Source organism: Mobula hypostoma, chromosome 12 (genome assembly GCF_963921235.1).
Source record: "Mobula hypostoma chromosome 12, sMobHyp1.1, whole genome shotgun sequence".
NCBI lineage: Eukaryota > Metazoa > Chordata > Chondrichthyes > Myliobatiformes > Myliobatidae > Mobula > Mobula hypostoma.
Window position 1 is genome coordinate 44,714,841 of NC_086108.1, and position 20,574 is coordinate 44,735,414.

At 40.1% G+C, this 20,574-nt stretch overlaps 2 protein-coding genes across 3 annotated transcripts in view; one reads left to right on the forward strand and one right to left on the reverse strand.

Moving 5' to 3' along the window:
• The window catches only part of tmem59 (transmembrane protein 59), a 48,945-nt gene extending 42,174 nt beyond the window's left edge, over nucleotides 1–6,771 (forward strand). The window contains exon 8 of the mRNA XM_063063956.1: nucleotides 5,927–6,771. Within this exon, the coding sequence (XP_062920026.1) occupies nucleotides 5,927–6,079 (153 nt within the window). The 3' untranslated portion in view covers nucleotides 6,080–6,771. The remainder of the gene's footprint in view (nucleotides 1–5,926) is intronic.
• Nucleotides 6,772–7,794: 1,023 nt separating this feature from the next.
• lrrc42 (leucine rich repeat containing 42) overlaps nucleotides 7,795–20,574 on the reverse strand; it is a 40,706-nt gene continuing 27,926 nt past the window's right edge. Inside the window, exons 5-8 of one of the 2 annotated variants that reach the window (XM_063063957.1) lie at nucleotides 19,778–19,866; nucleotides 18,990–19,103; nucleotides 16,890–16,965; nucleotides 7,795–8,304 (exon numbers count right to left, since the gene is read on the reverse strand). In XM_063063957.1, the coding sequence (XP_062920027.1) occupies nucleotides 8,054–8,304; nucleotides 16,890–16,965; nucleotides 18,990–19,103; nucleotides 19,778–19,866 (530 nt within the window). In that variant the 3' untranslated portion in view covers nucleotides 7,795–8,053. The remainder of the gene's footprint in view (nucleotides 8,305–16,889; nucleotides 16,966–18,989; nucleotides 19,104–19,777; nucleotides 19,867–20,574) is intronic. The other variant, XM_063063958.1, reaches the window with a different exon arrangement.

Consider the following 20,574-nt stretch of genomic DNA (forward strand, 5'->3'; position numbering starts at 1 on the left):
GAGAAAATTCAGGGCAGTTCATATCCATTTACATCACTTAGAATGGGCCTCTGCAACAAAAAGAAAATGCTAGAAACATTCAGCAGGTAAAACACCATGTGTACAAGAAGAATCTGGTAACACACATCAAAGTTGCTGGTGAACGCAGCAGGCCAGGCAGCATCTGTAGGAAGAGGTGCAGTCGACGTTTCAGGCCAAGACCCTTCGTCAGGACTAACTGAAGGAAGAGTGAGTAAGGGATTTGAAAGTCGGAGGGGGAGGGGGGGATCCAAAATGATAGGAGAAGACAGGAGGGGGAGGGATGGAGCCAAGAGCTGGACAGGTGATAGGCAAAAGGGGATACGAGAGGATCATGGGACAGGAGGTCTGGGAAGAAAGACAAGGGGGGGGGACCCAGAGGATGGGCAAGAGGTATATTCAGAGGGAGAAAAAGGAGAGTGAGAGAAAGAATGTGTGCATAAAAATAAGTAACAGATGGGGTACGAGGGGGAGGTGGGGCCTTAGCGGAAGTTAGAGAAGTCGATGTTCAGACCATCAGGTTGGAGGCTACCCAGACGGAATATAAGGTGTTGTTCCTCCAACCTGAGTGTGGCTTCATCTTTACAGTAGAGGAGGCCGTGTATAGACATGTCAGAATGGGAATGGGATGTGGAATTAAAATGTGTGGCCACTGGGAGATCCTGCTTTCTCTGGCGGACAGAGCGTAGATGTTCAGCAAAGCGGTCTCCCAGTCTGCGTCGGGTCTCGCCAATATATAAAAGGCCACATCGAGAGCACCGGACGCAGTAGATCACCCCAGTCGACTCACAGGTGAAGTGTTGCCTCACCTGGAAGGACTGTTTGGGGCCCTGAATGGTGGTAAGGGAGGAAGTGTAAGGGCATGTGTAGCACTTGTTCCGCTTACACAGGTAAGTGCCAGGAGGGAGATCAGTGGGGAGGGATGGGGGGGACGAATGGACAAGGGAGTTGCGTAGGGAGCGATCCCTGCGGAATGCAGAGAGGGGGAGGGAAAGATGTGCTTAGTGGTGGGATCCCGTTGGAGGTGGCGGAAGTTACGGAGAATAATATGTTGGACCCGGAGGCTGGTGGGGTGGTAGGTGAGGACCAGGGGAACCCTATTCCTAGTGGGGTGGCGGGAGGATGGAGTGAGAGCAGATGTGTGTGAAATGGGGGAGATGCGTTTGAGAGCAGAGTTGATGGTGGAGGAAGGGAAGCCCCTTTCTTTAAAAAAGGAAGACATCTCCCTCGTCCTAGAAAGAAAAGCCTCATCCTGAGAGCAGATGCGGCGGAGACGGAGGAATTGCGAGAAGGGGATGGCGTTTTTGCAAGAGACAGGGTGAGAAGAGGAATAGTCCAGATAGCTGTGAGAGTCAGTAGGCTTATAGTAGACATCAGTGGATAAGCTGTCTCCAGAGACAGGAAGATCTAGAAAGGGGAGGGAGGTGTCGGAAATGGACCAGGTAAACTTGAGGGCAGGGTGAAAGTTGGAGGCAAAGTTAATAAAGTCAACGAGTTCTGCATGCGTGCAGGAAGCAGCGCCAATGCAGTCGTCGATGTAGCAAAGGAAAAGTGGGGGACAGATACCAGAATAGGCACGGAACATTGATTGTTCCACAAACCCAACAAAAAGGCAGGCATATCCGTGTAAGCGGAACAAGTGCTACACATGCCCTTACACTTCCTCCCTTACCACCATTCAGGGCCCCAAACAGTCCTTCCAGGTGAGGCAACACTTCACCTGTGAGTCGACTGGGGTGATCTACTGCATCCGGTGCTCTCGATGTGGCCTTTTATATATTGGTGAGACCCGACGCAGACTGGGAGACCGCTTTGCTGAACATCTACGCTCTGTCCGCCAGAGAAAGCAGGATCTCCCAGTGGCCACACATTTTAATTCCACATCCCATTCCCATTCTGACATGTCTATCCACAGCCTCCTCTACTGTAAAGATGAAGCCACACTCAGGTTGGAGGAACAACACCTTATATTCCGTCTGGGTAGCCTCCAACCTGATGGTCTGAACATTGACTTCTCTAACTTCCGCTAAGGCCCCACCTCCCCCTCGTACCCCATCTGTTACTTATTTTTATGCACACATTCTTTCTCTCACTCTCCTTTTTCTCCCTCTGTCCCTCTGAATATACCTCTTGCCCATCCTCTGGGTCAACCCCCACTTGTCTTTCTTCCCGGACCTCCTGTCCCATGATCCTCTCGTATCCCCTTTTGCCTATCACCTGTCCAGCTCTCGGCTCTATCCCTCCCCCTCCTCCTATCATTTTGAATCTCCCCCTCCCCCTCCAACTTTCAAATTCCTTACTCACTCTTCCTTCAGTTAGTCCTGACGAAGGGTCTCGGCCTGAAACGTCGACTGCACTTCTTCCTACAGATGCTCCCTGGCCTGCTGCGTTCACCAGCAACTTTGATGTGTGTTGCTTGAATTTCCAGCATCTGCAGAATTCCTGTTTGCATTTAAAGAAGAATCTGGTAATGCTTTGGGTCCAGATTTTTGTCAGAATTGGGAAAGAAACAAATACATACTAATTTCAGTATGAGAGAAGGTGGGATTATCTCTGGGGGTAGTCCAAATGGCTTAATTTGCCAGTTATCAAATCTATATCCCTCTGTAGCCACCTATAACATCTTCACAATTCCATACTTATTTTTGTGTTATCACTAACTTTAGCAACTACACCTTTTGGTGTCTTCATCCAAGTTGTGTATATATAAATTAGAAAATTTTGAGGATCCAGAACTGAATCCTATCCTACATCACACTTTCACCTTGCCAAAAAAAAAGCCAATTTACGCTTACCATTTCCTCCTAAGCTATGAGCTTATATTTTCGACAGTAACCTTCAATGTGGCACATATATCATTTCCTTCTGGAAATACGTATACTCCATCTACTGCAACATACATCAAAGTTGCTGGTGAACGCAGCAGGCCAAGCAGCATCTATAGGAAGAGGCGCAGTCGACGTTTCAGGCTGAGACCCTTCGTCAGGACAGTTAGTCCTGACGAAGGGTCTCGGCCTGAAACGTCGACTGCGCCTCTTCCTATAGATGCTGCTTGGCCTGCTGCGTTCACCAGCAACTTTGATGTATGTTGCTTGAATTTCCAGCATCTGCAGAATTCCTGTTGTTTGCATTTATACTCCATCTACTGGTTCCCCTTAATTCACAACATGTTATGATATCGAAGAGCCCCATTTGGTAAAATATGATCCTCTTATGAAATCACAACTTTGCTAGATTACTTTATGTGCCTGTGATAAGTTTTTATTAATAGTCTTACCATTTCCTCAATGACAGATGTTATACCAACTGACCTGTAGTTTCCTGTTTTGTCTCTATCTTATGAATAAATAATTTAAATTTGCTGTTTTCTAATTTAATGTACCCTTCCACAAAACTGGGAAACTATGGAAATTAAATCAATCCTTTTTTTTAAGAACCCTGGATGAAGTCCATTGGGAACCAGAAATCTGTTAGCCCAAAACCTGTGTGTTAAGTGCCATGACAGTTTTCTGAATTCCTCCTTCCCAATGTCCTTGGGTATCTTTTACATATTATTGTATCCTCTTTAATGCAAAATACCTCCTCCGTTCAGCTGGTATCTCCTTTTCTATTATTAATTCACCTGACTCTATAATACCAACATTTACTTTAGCATTTAAAATATCTATAGGAGCCGTTACTATTTTTATTTAATAGTCTGTTTCCTTTTTTTAAATCCTCGTTTTTTCATTTGTTACATACCCCGTAACTGGGTTGCCAAACCAACAGAAATGGACCACTTAGTTGGAGTCTGGATTACTGGAACGAAGAAAGTTTTATTAAAGAAATAAGTAACACAGTACTCTAATCGTAAGGATATAAATGCAACAGGTTAGCAATGATAAAACACACATGTACACAGAACTAGGATAATAGGAATCAATCAATCTCTATCGCAGTCTAGGGGTAAAATGATCAGTCTCAAGTGACGCAGAGTTCAGTTCAGCTGAGTACAGTTTGCAGTAATCGCTGTTGTGCTGTTGGATAGAGTGAGAGAGGATGATATGCAAATTCTGATTCAAACAGACCTTTGTTCTTCGCAGTTAGCTTTCGAGTGAACCCTTTTATGTCTTCTGTGGTCACCGACTGTGACCCCTCCGTTCCGGATACGACCGTTCTTCTGCGGTGAACCCGGCACCCAGGCACACTAGGTTCCCGCCGATCGTACCTTTTCACCCTGTGCGTCTATGGTCGGTTCCCCCGACCAGACCTCCAAACTCCCAACAACTTGTGGGGCACACTGCACTTCCAGGGTCTCATTATCTCGTGATCTCGTGGTGTGTCTTGCCTTAGCGAACCTGTTCTTTTTATTCCCCTGCTGGGGTATTGCCTGTCCATCAAACTTCAAACAGTTCAGGTTCAAAGCAACCAGTCTGTCAATACTCTTAATTGTGTTTCTTTTCCGTTACCTCTCTCTCCTCTCTCGTTAACATTTTGAACGCTTCTCCATTGTCTCCCTTATCTCTCTCATCAGTATCAATCTTCTGATAACTTGGTTTTTCGTCACACATTGTCCAACTGTCCTGTCATTTTGACTTTGTAGAATGATGTTTTTCTTTTAGTTAACTGCAGATAGTGGGTCCTTTACTCAAAATTTTCTTTCTTGTTGAAATGTATCATGCTCTATGTTGTATCCCAAGAATTGATCCCTAAACTCAATTTGACAGTTTGTCTTTAGCTTGAGTCTAAAGTTAATATATGCTCATTACTTGCTAAGTGCTTTATTTCTTTATACACTTGTATATCTTAATTTTCAGCCCCCCCCAAGAGTATTACCTTCAGTTTATAATTTTCTTTTTCTTTTCAAATCTTTTATTATTGTATTATTCAAAAATAACGAGTACATCGAAGTAAGCAACACTTACAATGTCTCAAGGAAAAAAATTTTAAAGATTGAAAAATGTTGGTGATAATAAAAAACCCTATTAAGCAGAAAAAGTGGGGAAGAAATACCCCATTAGGTATATAACCCCAGAGCCATGCGTCATACAAAAAGCTAAAGATAAACATCAAACCGCCAGCAAGAAAAAAAATATATACCAAAAATTTACAATTGGATTGTGGAGGAAATCTGTCAATTAACTCAAATGATAATAACGAGCAAATGAACCCCATCTTTTCTCAAAATCAAATAAAGGTTCAAAGGTTCGATTTCTAATTTTCTCCAAACTAAGACATAGCATAATAGAAAAGGAGATACCGGCTGAACAGAGGAGGTATTTTGCATTAAAGAGGATACAATAATATGTAAAAGAGTTTATAATTTGATACACTGCAAATACAACTTGGCAGTTTCATTGAATGCAATCATAATGCAGTAGCTGAAGTTTGTCCTGTAGCTTGGATAAACACACATTTGAGGGGGAATGTTGAATTCAGCACAGAATTGAATGTCTTAACAATAAATTTGGAAGGATTTTTTTATTTCTATCTTCCTAATTTGTTCTGAAGATTTTATATTGAGGTTTTGTGTATCAACAGTGCAATTAAAACATTGTTCTTTAATGCATAAGATTTGATTGTTTTGTAAATAATGTACTGGGTCACCTGTACTCTGCTATTTAATTGCTCAGCCAGTTTGACAAAGCCGCTGGATGCCAGGATCATTTTGAACTGACAGTGACCAAATATTGCAACATTAACACAAAATGTTTGCAACATCCAATATTGTTAAAAGAAATTTTGATATTCAGTACTGCAAATGGATTGTAGTTTATATCAACAATTGACAAATCATTCCACGGCACTTTATTAAGGAGGAATTTACAAATATTCCTCATGACCACTCTTGTATTCACTAGAAGAGAATTTTAAATATGAAGGTCTGCAAGGAGAGTGACAGTTCTAAACATTTGTGTGGCTTTTACAGAAACTGAGCATATATGGAGACATGGAATTTATGAATGAATTGAAGCTAACTTCATATCCGTCGTCATCACTGATTGTTATCAAATCCAAGGATGAAAAGGAAGTGGCTGGACCTTTGCCTACTAAAGTTAACCTAGACCAGTCAACAATTTAATTAGTCAGGATTAAACTTGGAATCCCCTTATGTTCTGGAATTTGAAATGGTGGTCTTTGCCAAATGTCTGCTTGAGGTGAATTTTCAAACTTAAGATATCACATTCCTAGATATAAATAATTCAACTTGATCTTGGGTATGGACTGTTTTATGAAAGTTATGAGCTATAAAACAGTTGTTTGTTGCACAACGATTTCTGAGAATGTCCGATCTTATTAGCAGCTGAACTTCTCAATCACACTGGTGTACAGATTAAGTGTATTTGCTTGTAATGTTTAATATGATGCATTTCCTATTGAACTGTTGAAATGGACATTGATTAAAACTTCAGTTAAATTTATAACTTAATGTATTGATCTCCCTCTGCATCATGACTTTTCATGCTTTTGGCAAGAGATGCTCACATTTGCATCATGTAAATACTGAGTCACAATCTTCAACAGTTTAACTTAACAGTAACTCATTGATAAATCTGTAACTTTTGTTTTGCAGCTTGGCAGAGTTCATTTAGGGCATTTTTCTCAAGCTAATTTTTGCTGAGTTACTGTGAAATTTTTACTTTATTGTAATCAAACTTAAGCTTTTGTAGTTTTTCATCCAAAAGTACTATCTTCATGGGTTTTGTGGACAAGATTTTCTTCAGCTCAGAAATAAATATTGGTTTGTACACCCTTTTCTGGTTATCGTATTTCCTCTTCTTTGCAGTAGTCAATGAATACTTTTAACCTACGCTGGAGAAGAAGCTAAATTCTAATTTGTGTGATGGAGAGTGGAATTGCCATCAAATGATAATATTGGAAAATGAATAAACTACCTTTTATAAAGGTAGCACAAAAACTGCAATGACATTAAAACAAGTTTTCTATAGCTAATATTCTTAAGGTAAACTTTAAAGGCAAATGAAATTTCATGCACTGATATGAAATTATTTAAGGTCAGGACGGACTCCTAATTTGCTAATACTCAGAGGACACTTTGGTTAGCCAGGTCATCCTTTGGAGGTTTGCCTTCAATAAATATCAGTAACAGGATGGGATGGAGATGGGCTCAGAGGGTTTCTGAAAAATGTCAAGTCTTTAGCTATTTACAGAACTGTGAAAATTCAGTTCTTGAGATTTCTATAAACAGAAACAGATTTCCTTGCTCAGGTACCCAAAGATTTTCTACAGAAAGTAGGTATCAGAAAATAAAATCACCATGCAATGAACTAAATACTTAATCATCAACCAGTACTATGCTATATTGGGAAACACTTAATTTGCCTTATGAGAATAGGTTGAGTGAACTCTGCCTTTTCTCCTTGAAACAGCAGGATGAGGGGTGACCTGATAGAGGTGTACAAGATGATGAGGGGCATTGATTGTGTGGATAGTCAGAGGCTTCTTCCCGGGGCTGAAATAGCTAGCATGAGAGGGCATAGTTTTAAGGTGCTTGGATGTAGGTACAGAGGAGATGTCAGGGGTAAAGTTTTTTTTATGCAGAGGTGTGAGTGCATGGAATGGGCTGCCGGCAGTGGTGATGGAGGCAGAGATGATGGGGTCTTTTAAGTGGCTCCTGAATAGGTACATGGAGCTTAGACAAATAGAGGGCTATGGATAAGCCTAGGTAATTCTAAAGTAAGGACATGTTCGGCATAGCTTTATGGTAAAAGGGCCTGTGTTGTCTATGTTTCTACCTCCCTCATTTTTCAGATAATGACAAATAGAGGAACTCTCAAAATAAATCAAACACTGTGACGACATCTAACTTGCAGAACCTAAAAAAAGCTTTATTTCATTATCCATACAATTCAAATAAATTTAACTCAATGATGAGAAATAATATGTTCAGAAACAGCGTAAACTGCTAGTTCAGTCAGGTGACTGGCAAGTGCTGAAAAGTTTTAAAACACTTATCTGGGCTTTGCTAATGAAGGAATCTTCCAAAATCCTTAATCTTTTAGAAGTTCGCTCTGTACAAGTTTCAGTTTCCTCTTCAGTAACAGTTCAGTAAATCCCAGTCATCCAAGGTCAGCTCAGCATGTTTGCATTTCACAGGAGAGGAACAATCAATCTCATAAGTTCGGTCGGGTCCTCTCTTACGGGGTCCAATTGTGGAACACGTAGCTGTCTCTCCAGAGAGATCCTGATTAGGTTTTCTGTGAAACTGCATTTTGAAGGAGTCCTTGATTTGCACTGTATTTGAAAACCCATCAGTGCCTAAACTGATGAATTTATTCATCCCGTCTTTTTTTTTAAAAAAAAGGAGAATTTAATTATAAATATTGTAAAGCAAAGAGAATTGCAAGTTATTTTATAAAACAAGTGAACTAATTGGTCAGATAGAATAGCACTCCAGCAGATGCTGTTTGAGAATTAGTTGCAATCAGAGCAACTGCCACTGTTGCAAGACCATTCACAAATCAGCCTGCTGACATTGACATTTACTGCTTAAGCCCACACATTTTGCATGATTTCCTCCCCACCCTGAGTTTGTTTGTTTACTGAGATACAGTGCAGAATAGGCCCTCTGAGCCACACTAAGATTTAATCCTAGCCTAATCATGGAACAGTTTACAATGACCAATTAACCTACCAACTGGTACATCTGTAGGAGGAAACCCACACGGTAAGTATAAACACTTTACAGGCAGTGGCAGAAATTGAATCCGGGTAGCCTGTACTATAAAGTGTTGTGCTAACCGCCTTGCTACCTTACCGCCTCTCTAGAAGCTTTAGGGCAGGTGTGGTAAACCTTTTTGACGGCATATATCCAAATTGGCAATAATCTTCTAAAACAAATTATCCCATGTGCCATGGTGATTTTGAGCAGAAATAATCACTTATTAGTGAATTTGCAACAGTAATTATAGACTTTAAGGAAATCCTGTTGCTTATTTTTGTTTTACTGTTAAAAGTATAATAAAGGAAAAATTTTAAATGGGTTTTCAAAAAGCATTAATATTAATCTTATAAGAAGACAATTGAAAAATAAATATTCATGGAGACACTAAACCTTTACTGTTACTATCACTGAAAATCTAGAATTCACTGAGAAACGACAGAAGAAAAAAATATAAGCAGAGCAAAACCAATGTAAATTGACCAAACCTTTTACTATCCGAATACTGATATGTACACCAAGTCTGTGAAGATTTCAGAATGTATCATTCAACATCACATGTTCTCACAACTGTAACTGGCACCAAGACAGCGTGAGACATTTTTTTAAAAAATGTTTCATTCTGAGTAAAGAATCATTATGTATCATTTTTTACTAGGGGTGGTGTTTTAAAACGGGACTCTCTTCATGCGATGTTGCGACAATATTTTTTTTCACATGCCATCTTAGACCTGCGTGCCACAGGTTTGCCATCCCTGTACTAGGATAATTTCCCCAAGGTTGGGGGAGACAAGAACTAGAGATCATAGGTTAATGGTGAAAGGAAATATTTAAGAGGAACTTCTTCACTCAAGAGGGTGGTGCAAGAGTAAGCTAGGAAGCATCTACAAAGACTTATAACTTCAAGGAAAAAGTAAATACATTCCATTGGCCAATTAGTAATACTGGAAGATGGTGCCAGCAAAAAAACGTGACCAAGACCTCTAGACAGTTCATGAAACCATGTCTCCTTTCTTTTACCAATGTGGTTCTGCTGCTGTTGGAGCCTGTGATCTACATTTTGGTGGTGTGTTATCGAGCCTATTGAGTGATCTGGTGCTTTGCTGTCTTCCATGATATTCAGTGAGGTTTCGAATGAAGTGTGCGGTCTTGAAGCCAAGAAGCCTGGAGGCGGGGGGGGGGGTGATAAGCCCATGATCAACTCCACTTATTGCCGATTCGTAGCTGTCGGTGGGGAAGGTGAATCTCAGGGTTGTATACTGCATACAGACTTTGAATCTTCAGTTAAAGATGACTGACCAACACAAGACCTTTCACTGCCAGTAATTATATCCACATGAAAGAGATGTTAAGTTCATACACCACCCCCACACCCAGGTTTGGAGTCATGTGCCAGCACTATTTATTGGTAATTGAATAAGGAGACCGTCATATTTATTGACTCTCACTCCCAGTAAATACTACCAAGCGATGTGCCAATTGCTCTAATAAAAACAGAAAAATGGAAATGAGATCAGTAAACAAGGTAGAAGTGAGAATATTAATGAGTTAGGATAATGTACAGTGGCATGCAAAAGTTTGGGCACTCCTGGTCAAAATTTCTGTTACTGTGAATAGCTAAGTGAGTAAAAGATGAACTGATTTCCAAAAGGCATAAAGTTAAAGATGACACATTTCTTTAATATTTTAAGCAAGAAAACTTTTTTTTATTTCCATCTTTTACAATTTCAATATAACAAAAAAGGAAAAGGGCCCAAAGTGAAAGTTCGGGCACCCTGCATGGCAGTACTTAGTAACACCCCCTTTGGCAAGTATCACAGCTGTGAATGCTTTTTGTAGCCAGCTTTCAATTCTTGTTTGGGGGATTTTCACCCATTTTTCCTTGCAAAAGGCTTCTAGTTCTGTGAGATTCTTGGGCCGTCTTGCATGCACTGCTATTTTGAGGTCTATCCACAGATTCTCGATGATGTTCAGGTCGGGGGACTGTGAGGGCCATGGCTAAACCTTCAGCTTGCGCCTCTTGAGGTAGTCCATTGTGGATTTTGAGGTGTGTTTAGGATCATTATCCTGTTATAGAAGCCATCCACTTTTCATCTTCGGCTTTTTTTTTTACAGACGGTGTGATGTTTGCTTCCAGAATTTGCTGGTATTTAATTGAATTCAATCTTCCCTCTACCAGTAAATGTTCCCCATGCCACTGGCTTCAACACAAGCCCAAAGCATGATCGATCCACCCCCCTGCTTAACAGTTGGAGAGGGGTTCTTTTCATGAAATTCTGCACCCTTTTTTCTCCAGACATACCCTTTGCTCATTGCAGCCAAAAAGTTCTATTTTAACTTCATCAGCCCACAGGATTTGTTTCCAAAATGCATCAGGCTTGTTTAGATGTTCCTTTGAACCTTTTGAATAGAACCTTTTTTAAGCACAGGAGTGGATCGATCATGCTTTGGGCTTGTGTTGCAGCCAGTGGCACGGGGAACATTTACTGGTAGAGGGAAGAATGAATTCAATTAAATACCTGCAAATTCTGGAAGCAAACATCACACCGTCTGTAAAAAAGCTGAAGGTGAAAAGAGGATGGTTTCTACAACAGGATAATGATCCTAAACACACCTCAAAATCCACAATGGACTACTTCAAGAGGCACAAGCTGAAGGTTTTACCATGGCCCTCACAGTCCCCCTGACCGTCATCGAGAATCTGTGGATAGACCTCAAAAGAGCAGTGCATGCATTTCAGCCCAAGAATCTCACAGAACTAGAAGCCTTTTGCAAGGAAGAATGGGCGAAAATCCCCCCAAACAAGAATTGAAAGACTCTTAGCTGGCTACAAAAAGCATTCACAGCTGTGATACTTGCCAAAGGGGGTGTTACTAAGTACTGCCATGTAGGGTGCCCAAACTTTTGCTTCAGGCCCTTTTCCTTTTTCGTTATTTTGAAATTGTAAAAGATGGAAATAAAAAAAGTTTTATTGCTTAAAATATTAAAGAAATGTGTCATCTTTAACTTTATGCCTTTTGGAAACCAGTTCATCTTTTACTCGCTTAGCTATTCACAGTAACAGAAATTTTGACCAGGGGTGCCCAAACTTTTGCATGCCACTGTATATCTCACTCATTTACATCTGTAAAATCTATAAAGTTACTCATAGAAGACTAAGGAAAAAAGAGGGTCGGTTACATGGAGATGGCTTTTCAGAGCAGCCCTCCAGGGGATCATCTATACTGGATTGTGTGTTGTGCAATGAACCAGAATCGATCAGAGAGCTTAAGGTAAAAGAACCCTTGGGGGAAAGTGATCATAATATGATCGAATTCATCCTGAAATTTGAGGAGAAACTAAAGTCAGATGTATCAGTATTACAGTGGAGTAAAAGGAATTACAAAGGCATGAGAGAGGAGTTGGCAAAAATTAGTTGGAAAAGAACACTGGTAGGGACGACAGCAGAGCAGCTATGGCTGGAGTTTCTGGAAGAAATTCGTAAGGCACAAGATGTATACATTCTGAAGTACTCTAAAGGCAAGATGACTCAACCGTGGCTAACAAAAGAAGGCAAAGCCAACATAAAAGCCACACAGAGGGCATATAATAGAGCAAAAATTAGTGGGAAGTTCTTAAAAACCAACAGAAGGCAACTAAAAAGTCATTGAGAAGGTGAAGATGGAAAACAGAAGTAGGCTCGCCAATAATACTCAAAAGGATACCAAAAGTTTCTTCAGATATATAAAGTGTAAAAGAGAGGCAAGAGTGGATATTGAACCGCTGGAAAATGATGTTAGAGAGAAATGATAATAGAGGATAAGGAAATGGTGGATGAACTGAATAAGTATTTTGCATCAGTCTTCACTGTGGAAGACACTAGCAGTATGCTGGAAATTCCATGTGTCGGGGGCATGAAGTGTGTGAGGTTACCATCACCAGAGAGAAGGTTCTTAGGAAACTAGAAGGTCTGAAGGTAGTTAAGTCACCTGGACAGATGGTGTACACCCCAGAGTTTTGAATTAAGTTGCTGAAGAGATTGTGGAGGCATTAGTAATAATCTTTCAAAAATCACTAAGTTCTGGAATGGTTCCAGAAGACTGGAAAACTGCAAATGTCACTCCACTCTTCAGGAAGGGAGAGAGGCAGAAGAAAGGAAACCATAGGCCAGTTAGTCTGTCCTCAGTGATCAGAAAGATGTTGGAGTTGATTATTAAGGATGAGGTCTCAAGCCACTTGGAGGCACATGATAAAATAGGCTGTAGTCAGCATAGTTTCCTCAAGGGACAATCTTGCCTGACAAATCTGTTGGAATTCTTTAAAAAATAACAAACAGGATAGACAAAGGAAAATTGATTGATGTTGCGCATTTAGATTTTCAGATGGCATTTGACAAGGTGCCACATGAGGCTCCTTAACAAGCTATGAGCCCAAGGTATTACAGGAGAGATTCTAGCGTGGATTCAGTGGTGGCTGATTGGCAGGAGGCAAAGAGTGGGAATAAAGCAAGCCTTTTCTGGTTGGCTACTGATGACAAATGGTGTTCCACAGGGGTCTGTGTTGGGACCGATTCTTTTGACGTTATAGGTCAATGATTTGGATGACATATTTGATAGCTTTGTTTCAAAGTTTGCAGATTATATGAAGATAGGTAGAGGTGCAGGTAGTTTTGAGGAAGTAGAGAGGCTACAGATGGACTTAGACAAAATGGGCAAAGAAGTGGCAGATGGAATACAGAGTTGGAAAGTGTATGGTCATGTGACTGTTTTCTAAGTGGAGAGAAAATACAAACAACTGAGATGCAAAGGGACTTGGGAGTCCTTGTGCAGGATTCCCTAAAAGTTAATTTGCAGGTTGAGTCTGTGGCAAGGAAGGCAAATGCAATGTTAGCATTCATTTCAAGAGGAATAGAATATAAAAGCAAGGATGTAATGTTGAGACTTTATAAAGCACTGGTGAGGCTTCATTTGGAGTATTGTGAGCAGTTTTGGGTCCCTCATCTTAGAAAGGATGTGCTGAAACTGCAGAGAGTTCAAAGGAGGCTCTTGAAATGATTCCAGGATTGAATGGCTTGTCATTGAGTGAGTGAGTGTTTGATAGCTCTGGATCTGTATTCACTGAAATTCAAAAGAATGAGGGATGTTCTAATCAAAACCTATCGAGTGTTGAATGGCCTTGACAGAGTGGATGTGGAGAGGCTGTTTCCTATGGTAGAAATGTCTCAGAAGAGGGGTGACCTTTTAGAACAGAGATGAGGAGGTATTTCTTTAGCCAGAGAATGGCGAATCTGTGGAATACTTTGCCACAGGCAGCTGTGGAGGCCAAGTCTTCATGGATGTTTAAGACAGAGATTGATAGATTCAATAGATCTAAACAGTCACCCTCCACTAACACTCTTCTCCCCCCAGCAGAACTTGTCCTCTCAATAATTTCTCCTTTGGCTCCTCCCACTTCCTTTAAACAAAAGGGGTAAGCATGGGCACTCGCATGGGTCCCAGCCATGCCTGCCTGTTTGTCTGCTACGTGGAACAGTCTATGTTCTGAAGTCCTCACTGGTGACCATCCCACACTTTTCCTGTGCTGCATTGATGACTGCATTGGTGTTCACCCATGCTGAACTCATTGACTTCATCCACTTTGCCTCCAACTTCCACTCTGTCCTCAAATTCACCTGGTCCATTCGTGACAGCTCCCTTCCCTTCCTCGATCTCATTGTCTCTATCTCCAGAGACAGCTTATCCACTGATGTCTATTACAAACCTACGGACCCTCACAGCTATCTTGATTACACCTTGTCTCACCCTATTACTTGTAAAAATGCCATCCCCTTTTCTCAATTCCTCCATCTCAGCTGCATCTGCTCTCAGGATGAGGCTTTTCATTGCAGATCGAAGGAGGTGTCCTCCTTTTTCAAAGAAAGGGGCTTCCCTTCCTCCACCATCAATGCTGTCCTCAACCACATCTCTTGCATTTCACGTATATCTACTCTTACCCCATCCTCCTGCCACCCTCCCATGGATAGGGTTCCTCTTGTCCTCACCTACCACCCTACCAGCCTTTGTGTCCAGCACATAATTCTCGAAACTTCAGCCACCTCCAGTGGGATCCCACCATCAAGCACATCTTTCTTTCACCCTCCATTTTCTGCTTTCCGCAGGGATCGCTCCCTACATGACTCCCTTGTCCATTTGCCCCCTCTCATTGATCTCCCTCCTAGCACATCCTTGCGAGTGGAACATGTGCTACACCTGCCCCTGCACCTTCTCCCTCACTACTATCCAGGGCCCTAAACAGTCCTCCAGGTGAGGTGGCACTTCACCTGCGAGTCTGTTGGGGTCACTTACTGCGTTCGGTGCTTCGGGTATGGCCTCCTGCATATCGGTGAGACCCGACGTAGATTGGGAGACCGCTTTGCCAAGCATCTACGCTTCATCCGCCAGAACAAGCAGGATCTCCCAGTGACCACCCATTTTAATTCCACTTCCCATTCCCATTTTGATAATATGTCCATCCATGGCCTCCTCCGCTGTCGTGATGAGGCCACACTCAGGTTGGAGGAACAGCACCTTGTATTCCACTTGGGTAGCCTCCAACCTGATGGCAGGAACATCAATTTCTTAAACTTCCGGTAATGCCCCCCAAACCCCCTCTTCTTTATTTCCCATTCCCCTTTCCTTCTCTCACCTCATCTCTTTGCCTGCCCATCTTCCCCTTTTTTCTTCCTTCCATGACTTTCTGTCTCTTTCACTAATCAACTTCCTGGCTCTTTACTTCATCCCTCCCCCTCCAGGTTTCACCTATCACCTGGTGGTTTTCTCTCCCCTCCCCCCACCTATTAAGCCTACTCCTCAGCTTTTTTTCCCCTCTAGTCCTGAAGGGTTTGGCCCGAAGTGTCGACTGTACTTTTTTTTTCCATAGATGCTGCCTGGCCTGCTGAGTTCCTCCAGCATTTTGTGTGTGTTGATAGATTCTTGGTTGGTCAGGACATGAAGGGATATGGGAAGAAGGCAGGAGACTGGGGCCAAAGGAAAATTGGATTAGCTGTGATGGAATGGCAATGGGCCAAATTCTGTTCCTATATCTTATGGTCTTATGTTACTTCTAAACACAAACTGAATTGGGCTGAATTACTTTACTGTTCTGAGAATTATACCTTAGAAGGAAATCTAGGCATTAAAACACTATTGTAGGCCTAGCAGATTGATACTTTGTCTCCAGAGGTTGTTACCAAAAGAGATCATGTATACTGAAACTGTGCTCCTGGTAAGGGATGATTTGACTGAAGCTTTGAAGACAGTGTAGACTGATGGAAATTGCCTATTTCGGTTGGGAAATATAGGACAAAAGTTATAATCTAAAATTTATGAGCCAGACTGTATTAATACGGAGAAAAATTAAGAGAATTAATTTTCTGAAATTAAAGCCTTCTTAATGCAAATCCTCTACTGTGTACTAATTGTTGCCTGGTTAATTGTTATTCAAATCTGACATTTATACATTTTGAAAGTATTTGGAATATGTGGAGTCGGGTCACATTCCCTATTATACCTCCTATGTTCTTAAAGATACTGAGATCTTAATTAACAAGTATTCTCCTTGTAAAAGATGGGGAATCTTAACTAGAGTGGTATGCTGTCCTGTACAGATACAATGATAAACAATGCAGGTATCAAGAATTCAAGTCATAGAAAAAAATAAATTAACACTTTTTCTATAGAACTTCATGAAGCCAATGTATATGAATAATTAGAGTTGATTATAAATGAGGTGAAGAGCCTAAATACCAAATGTTGATGATATGTTGTGGGGGACATAGTAGACTTTGTGGTGCTATTGGAATAGGGTGTTCTGTTTGTGACGTTTAATCACTGTTTGCAGGCTCTCTCTGTGTGGAACTGAGTACACTGTAGACTAACAAAACTTAAGCATCAACACTTCAAAGGCAAAGCAATGAAATCCTGAGAAAAGGCACGTATTTCAAATGTGAAGAAGACCAAGGGTATGTTAAAACTATGCATGGAATTACGATAATTGAAGCAGACTAAATGTACGACATAGACAAAGATGATTTTTTGAAGAGATACTGATTGAAATAATGGTGACAAAATGGGTAGTGGGAATTCATGGAAGCATCGACTCTAGTCATACAAGACAGTTTCACGTTGATAGCATGCAGACTTAAGCTGATTTCACAACGCTTCTCAAATGTTGCTTCTTGCAAACAACTTACAGAATCGCTGTGCGACTGTTCTGCTGTCAACTTCCTCAAGTTGTCTGCTGCATGAACGTTCCCACTGATAAACCACCTAAAATATATTAAAAATAAGTACACCAATTGTTTTCTGGGAATAAAGGTACACAAAGCTAATTTCATCACTTTTAACAATTGAGTGGCCATGATAAAAGTCAATGAAATGATGTGACACTATCAAATGCAAACCAGTCTGGAGACACATTTTCCCTTTCTAAACGACAATGAAACAGACAAGTTTTTAACAACAGTCCCAAGCTATCTTTCCAACAAGAGTTCACCAGGTTATTGAATTTGACTTCACAATTTAATCTGACTCATGAATCTAGAACTGCTAATATGGTCTGTATAATACAACCACTATAATATCAGATTCTTTATGGAGGAACTGTTTTCATAAATGAAGCAACACTAAACAAACAACAAAAGGAATTTGTGTCCTCAAGTTGAAGAATTCTAAAGCATGATTTATGTAAAAAAAAATACATCTGAGTTTTAAAAAAGGTCAATCAAAACATCCGTAACTTTGTAACCAATCTATGAGTGAAATTGCCCTGATTCTATTTCTCCTCATCAGAAGTTCAACATTGTGGAAATTTCATCTTGCATATGACTGACACCAATCCAGTTAAAGTAAATTCAAACATTAAGGGAGGAATTCAAGGCAAAGCCTCCTCTATGCTGTTGATGGAGCCTCTAAGAAATCGTAGAAGAGTCAAATGTTATCACAGGAACAGAAATAACTTCCTTTCTTTCTTTTTAAATCTTTTTATTGAGTAAGTATACAAAAAAGGTAAGCCATATAAACATTAATACAATGTTAAAGTATAATAAAATTCCAAAAGATAACAATACCAAAAAGAAAATACTACAAACAATGTAATTTAAGCATAAGAAACCAAGATAACATAATAGTATACTAGATTTTATATATATCAATGGAAAAAAAAAGAAAAAAAAACCCCCAAAAAAAAACCCACCGTGCAACTAACTAAAAGCAAAGCAAAGCAATGGGCTAACTTGAAACCAAACAGAGTTAAACTTAAAATCACGTCCTCAATCCCGACCTCCATTAAAACAGTGAAGAAAAAACAAGAAGGGTAAATATTACATTAAATGAAAATATCGAATAAAAGGTCCCCAGAAATAACTTCCTAATACAAGATGGTTCAGGTGCAGTAACAGTTTAAGTTCTGGATAACGTTCCTTTTAATCTGCCTAAAACATGTGTTTTAACATCACTCTGAGAGTAGAGCCCACAGTGTTATATAGCTTTGCCAAGTTCATCAAATTTATGATGACACAGCAGTAGTTTTGCACAGTGAGCAGAACAAAAATCAGGAAGGCCCCAGTTCTCACAGGACCCTGTAACCAGCCACAACAGGAGGTTGGGTTGGGTGGTGTTAGAAAACAAAATATGAGATTTTATGGTAAAGTTAGAAAGACTGAGACATAAACTTGAAGCTCCTTGAGGAAAAAGAATTGTACAACCAAAAGAACTGCTGGACAAGTTTGATCAAAATGCAGATGCAAGATAATTCTAATCAATAAATTGGACTCTAGATTTGTATTATTCTGTAATTACACTGAGTTTTTAAAATTATTTTTCAAACTGTTGCACAAAGGGAGCATTTCAAACAAATGATTGGGACAGAATTTAAACCAAGTTTCAGAAAAGTAATACAAAACATCAACCATCAGGCTCATGAACTTCATTTGCCCCATCACTGAACTGTTCCTGCAAATTATGGACTCCCTTTCAAGGACTCTTCATTTTAGGTTCTCAATATTTATTGCTCATTGAATATTATTATTTTCTTCTTTCTTTTTGTATTTGCAGTTTGTTCTTTTTTGCAAATTGGTTGTTGTCTGTCCTGTTGGGTGTGGTCTTTCATTGATTCTATTGTGTTTCTTCTACCTTTGAAAATGAATCTCATGGTTGTTTATGGGTGCATTTATATATGCACTTTGATAATAAATTTACTTTGAATGTTGAAAACACTGTAGTCCCTAAAATTATTTAAATACAGTTCATATTTCTCACATGTAGAATATTGAAAATTTTCTACCACACAGTACCTGTTCTGCCCAGCCTTCTGTCCTGCAGCAGGAATGCTCAAACACCTCCAGATGTTCTCCAACAGGAAGCAGTGACAACTTGCTCTGAATCATTTGGATTGATGAGCAATTGGGCTAATATAAAAATAAAGTTAAAACTAATGAAATGTTTAAATTATTTACTTTCCAAAATGGAGAAAAAAAGATGGCCTATCTATGCTTTTGCTCAACTGTGATAATATACACTCAGTCACCACTTTATTAGATATACTTGCTCATTAATGCAAACATTTAATCAGCCAATTATGTGGCAACTCAGTGCATAAAAGCATGGAGACATTGTTAAGAGGTTCAATTGTTGTTCAGACCAAACATCAGAATGGGGAAGAAATGTGACCCAACTGACTTTGACCATGAAATGATTTTGGTGCCGGATCACAACCAGACAAACGAAGGTAACTATTTATAGAATGCCTCTATTTCTGTGGTACTTCATTATCAATCAGACACAGAGCACAAGGATAAGCTGACCCCCAAGGTAGGACATAAGGAGCAGCCAATGAGAGGCAAGGAAGATTTGGCCCATTATTTACGGCTCAGATTCTTGATTCAGTTTTAAATATGTTCTTTGTTGCCAATCCACTGTGTTTTGTAATATTACAGGTACAGGGTAGAGAATATTGTGTTTCATGAAACCTAGGGAATCTGTAAGAAACCTTGTCACAAATATAGAGTATGAAAAAGTTCAGTTTTGGTTTGAATGCCATCATGAAAGCTGTCAGATTAATGTGAAAGTTATAAATCCTCACCGAAACACCAGTCCCAGAGATATTCAATGACCTCAATTTTGTAAAGCAACACACATACAGCAAACCACGTCCGCTGATTTTAGGGTTACCTGTTGAGAGGAAACCAAAAGATGCAGGTCATAACTGGTTTCTAATTGAGATTCTTACTGCAATAACTCTGAAAAATATCTGCTTTGTGATTACATATCTTCGTTGTAAATAGCAATCATCTCAACTATTTAACAATTTGCAGCATCTCCAGATAAAGAAATTATTTTGGAAATCCTTAACTGATAAAATAAACACATATCAAGTGTCAGCTTTCACTTTCAATATTAAATCATTTTTTTTTAAATCAGAAGAATAATACTGCACAGAAACAGGTACTTGATCCATGCAAACCAGGCTCCTCTAAGCCAGTCACATTTGCCTGCATCGCACTAAACCCCGCCTGTCCAGGTTATTATCCAAATTATTTTTGTATCATTATTGTACCTACCTCAATTACTTTCTCTGGCAGCTTGTTCCATGTATGCACTACTCTGTGCGAAGAAGTTGTTTCTCAGTTCCCTTTTAAATCTTTTCCCTCTCATCTCAAGCCTATGCCTTCTAGTTTTTTTGTTTCCTTTCCCTGGGATATGAACTGCGTGCATTCATCCCATCTGTGGCCCTCATAACTTTGAACACTCTTAGACAATTGACCCCCCCCACCCCCCAGTCTCCAATACTCCAAGGAATACGGTCTTTAACTCAGGCACTCAAATCCTGTCAACATTCTTGTAAATCTCCTGTCAAGTCTTTCCAGTGATGCCCTTCCA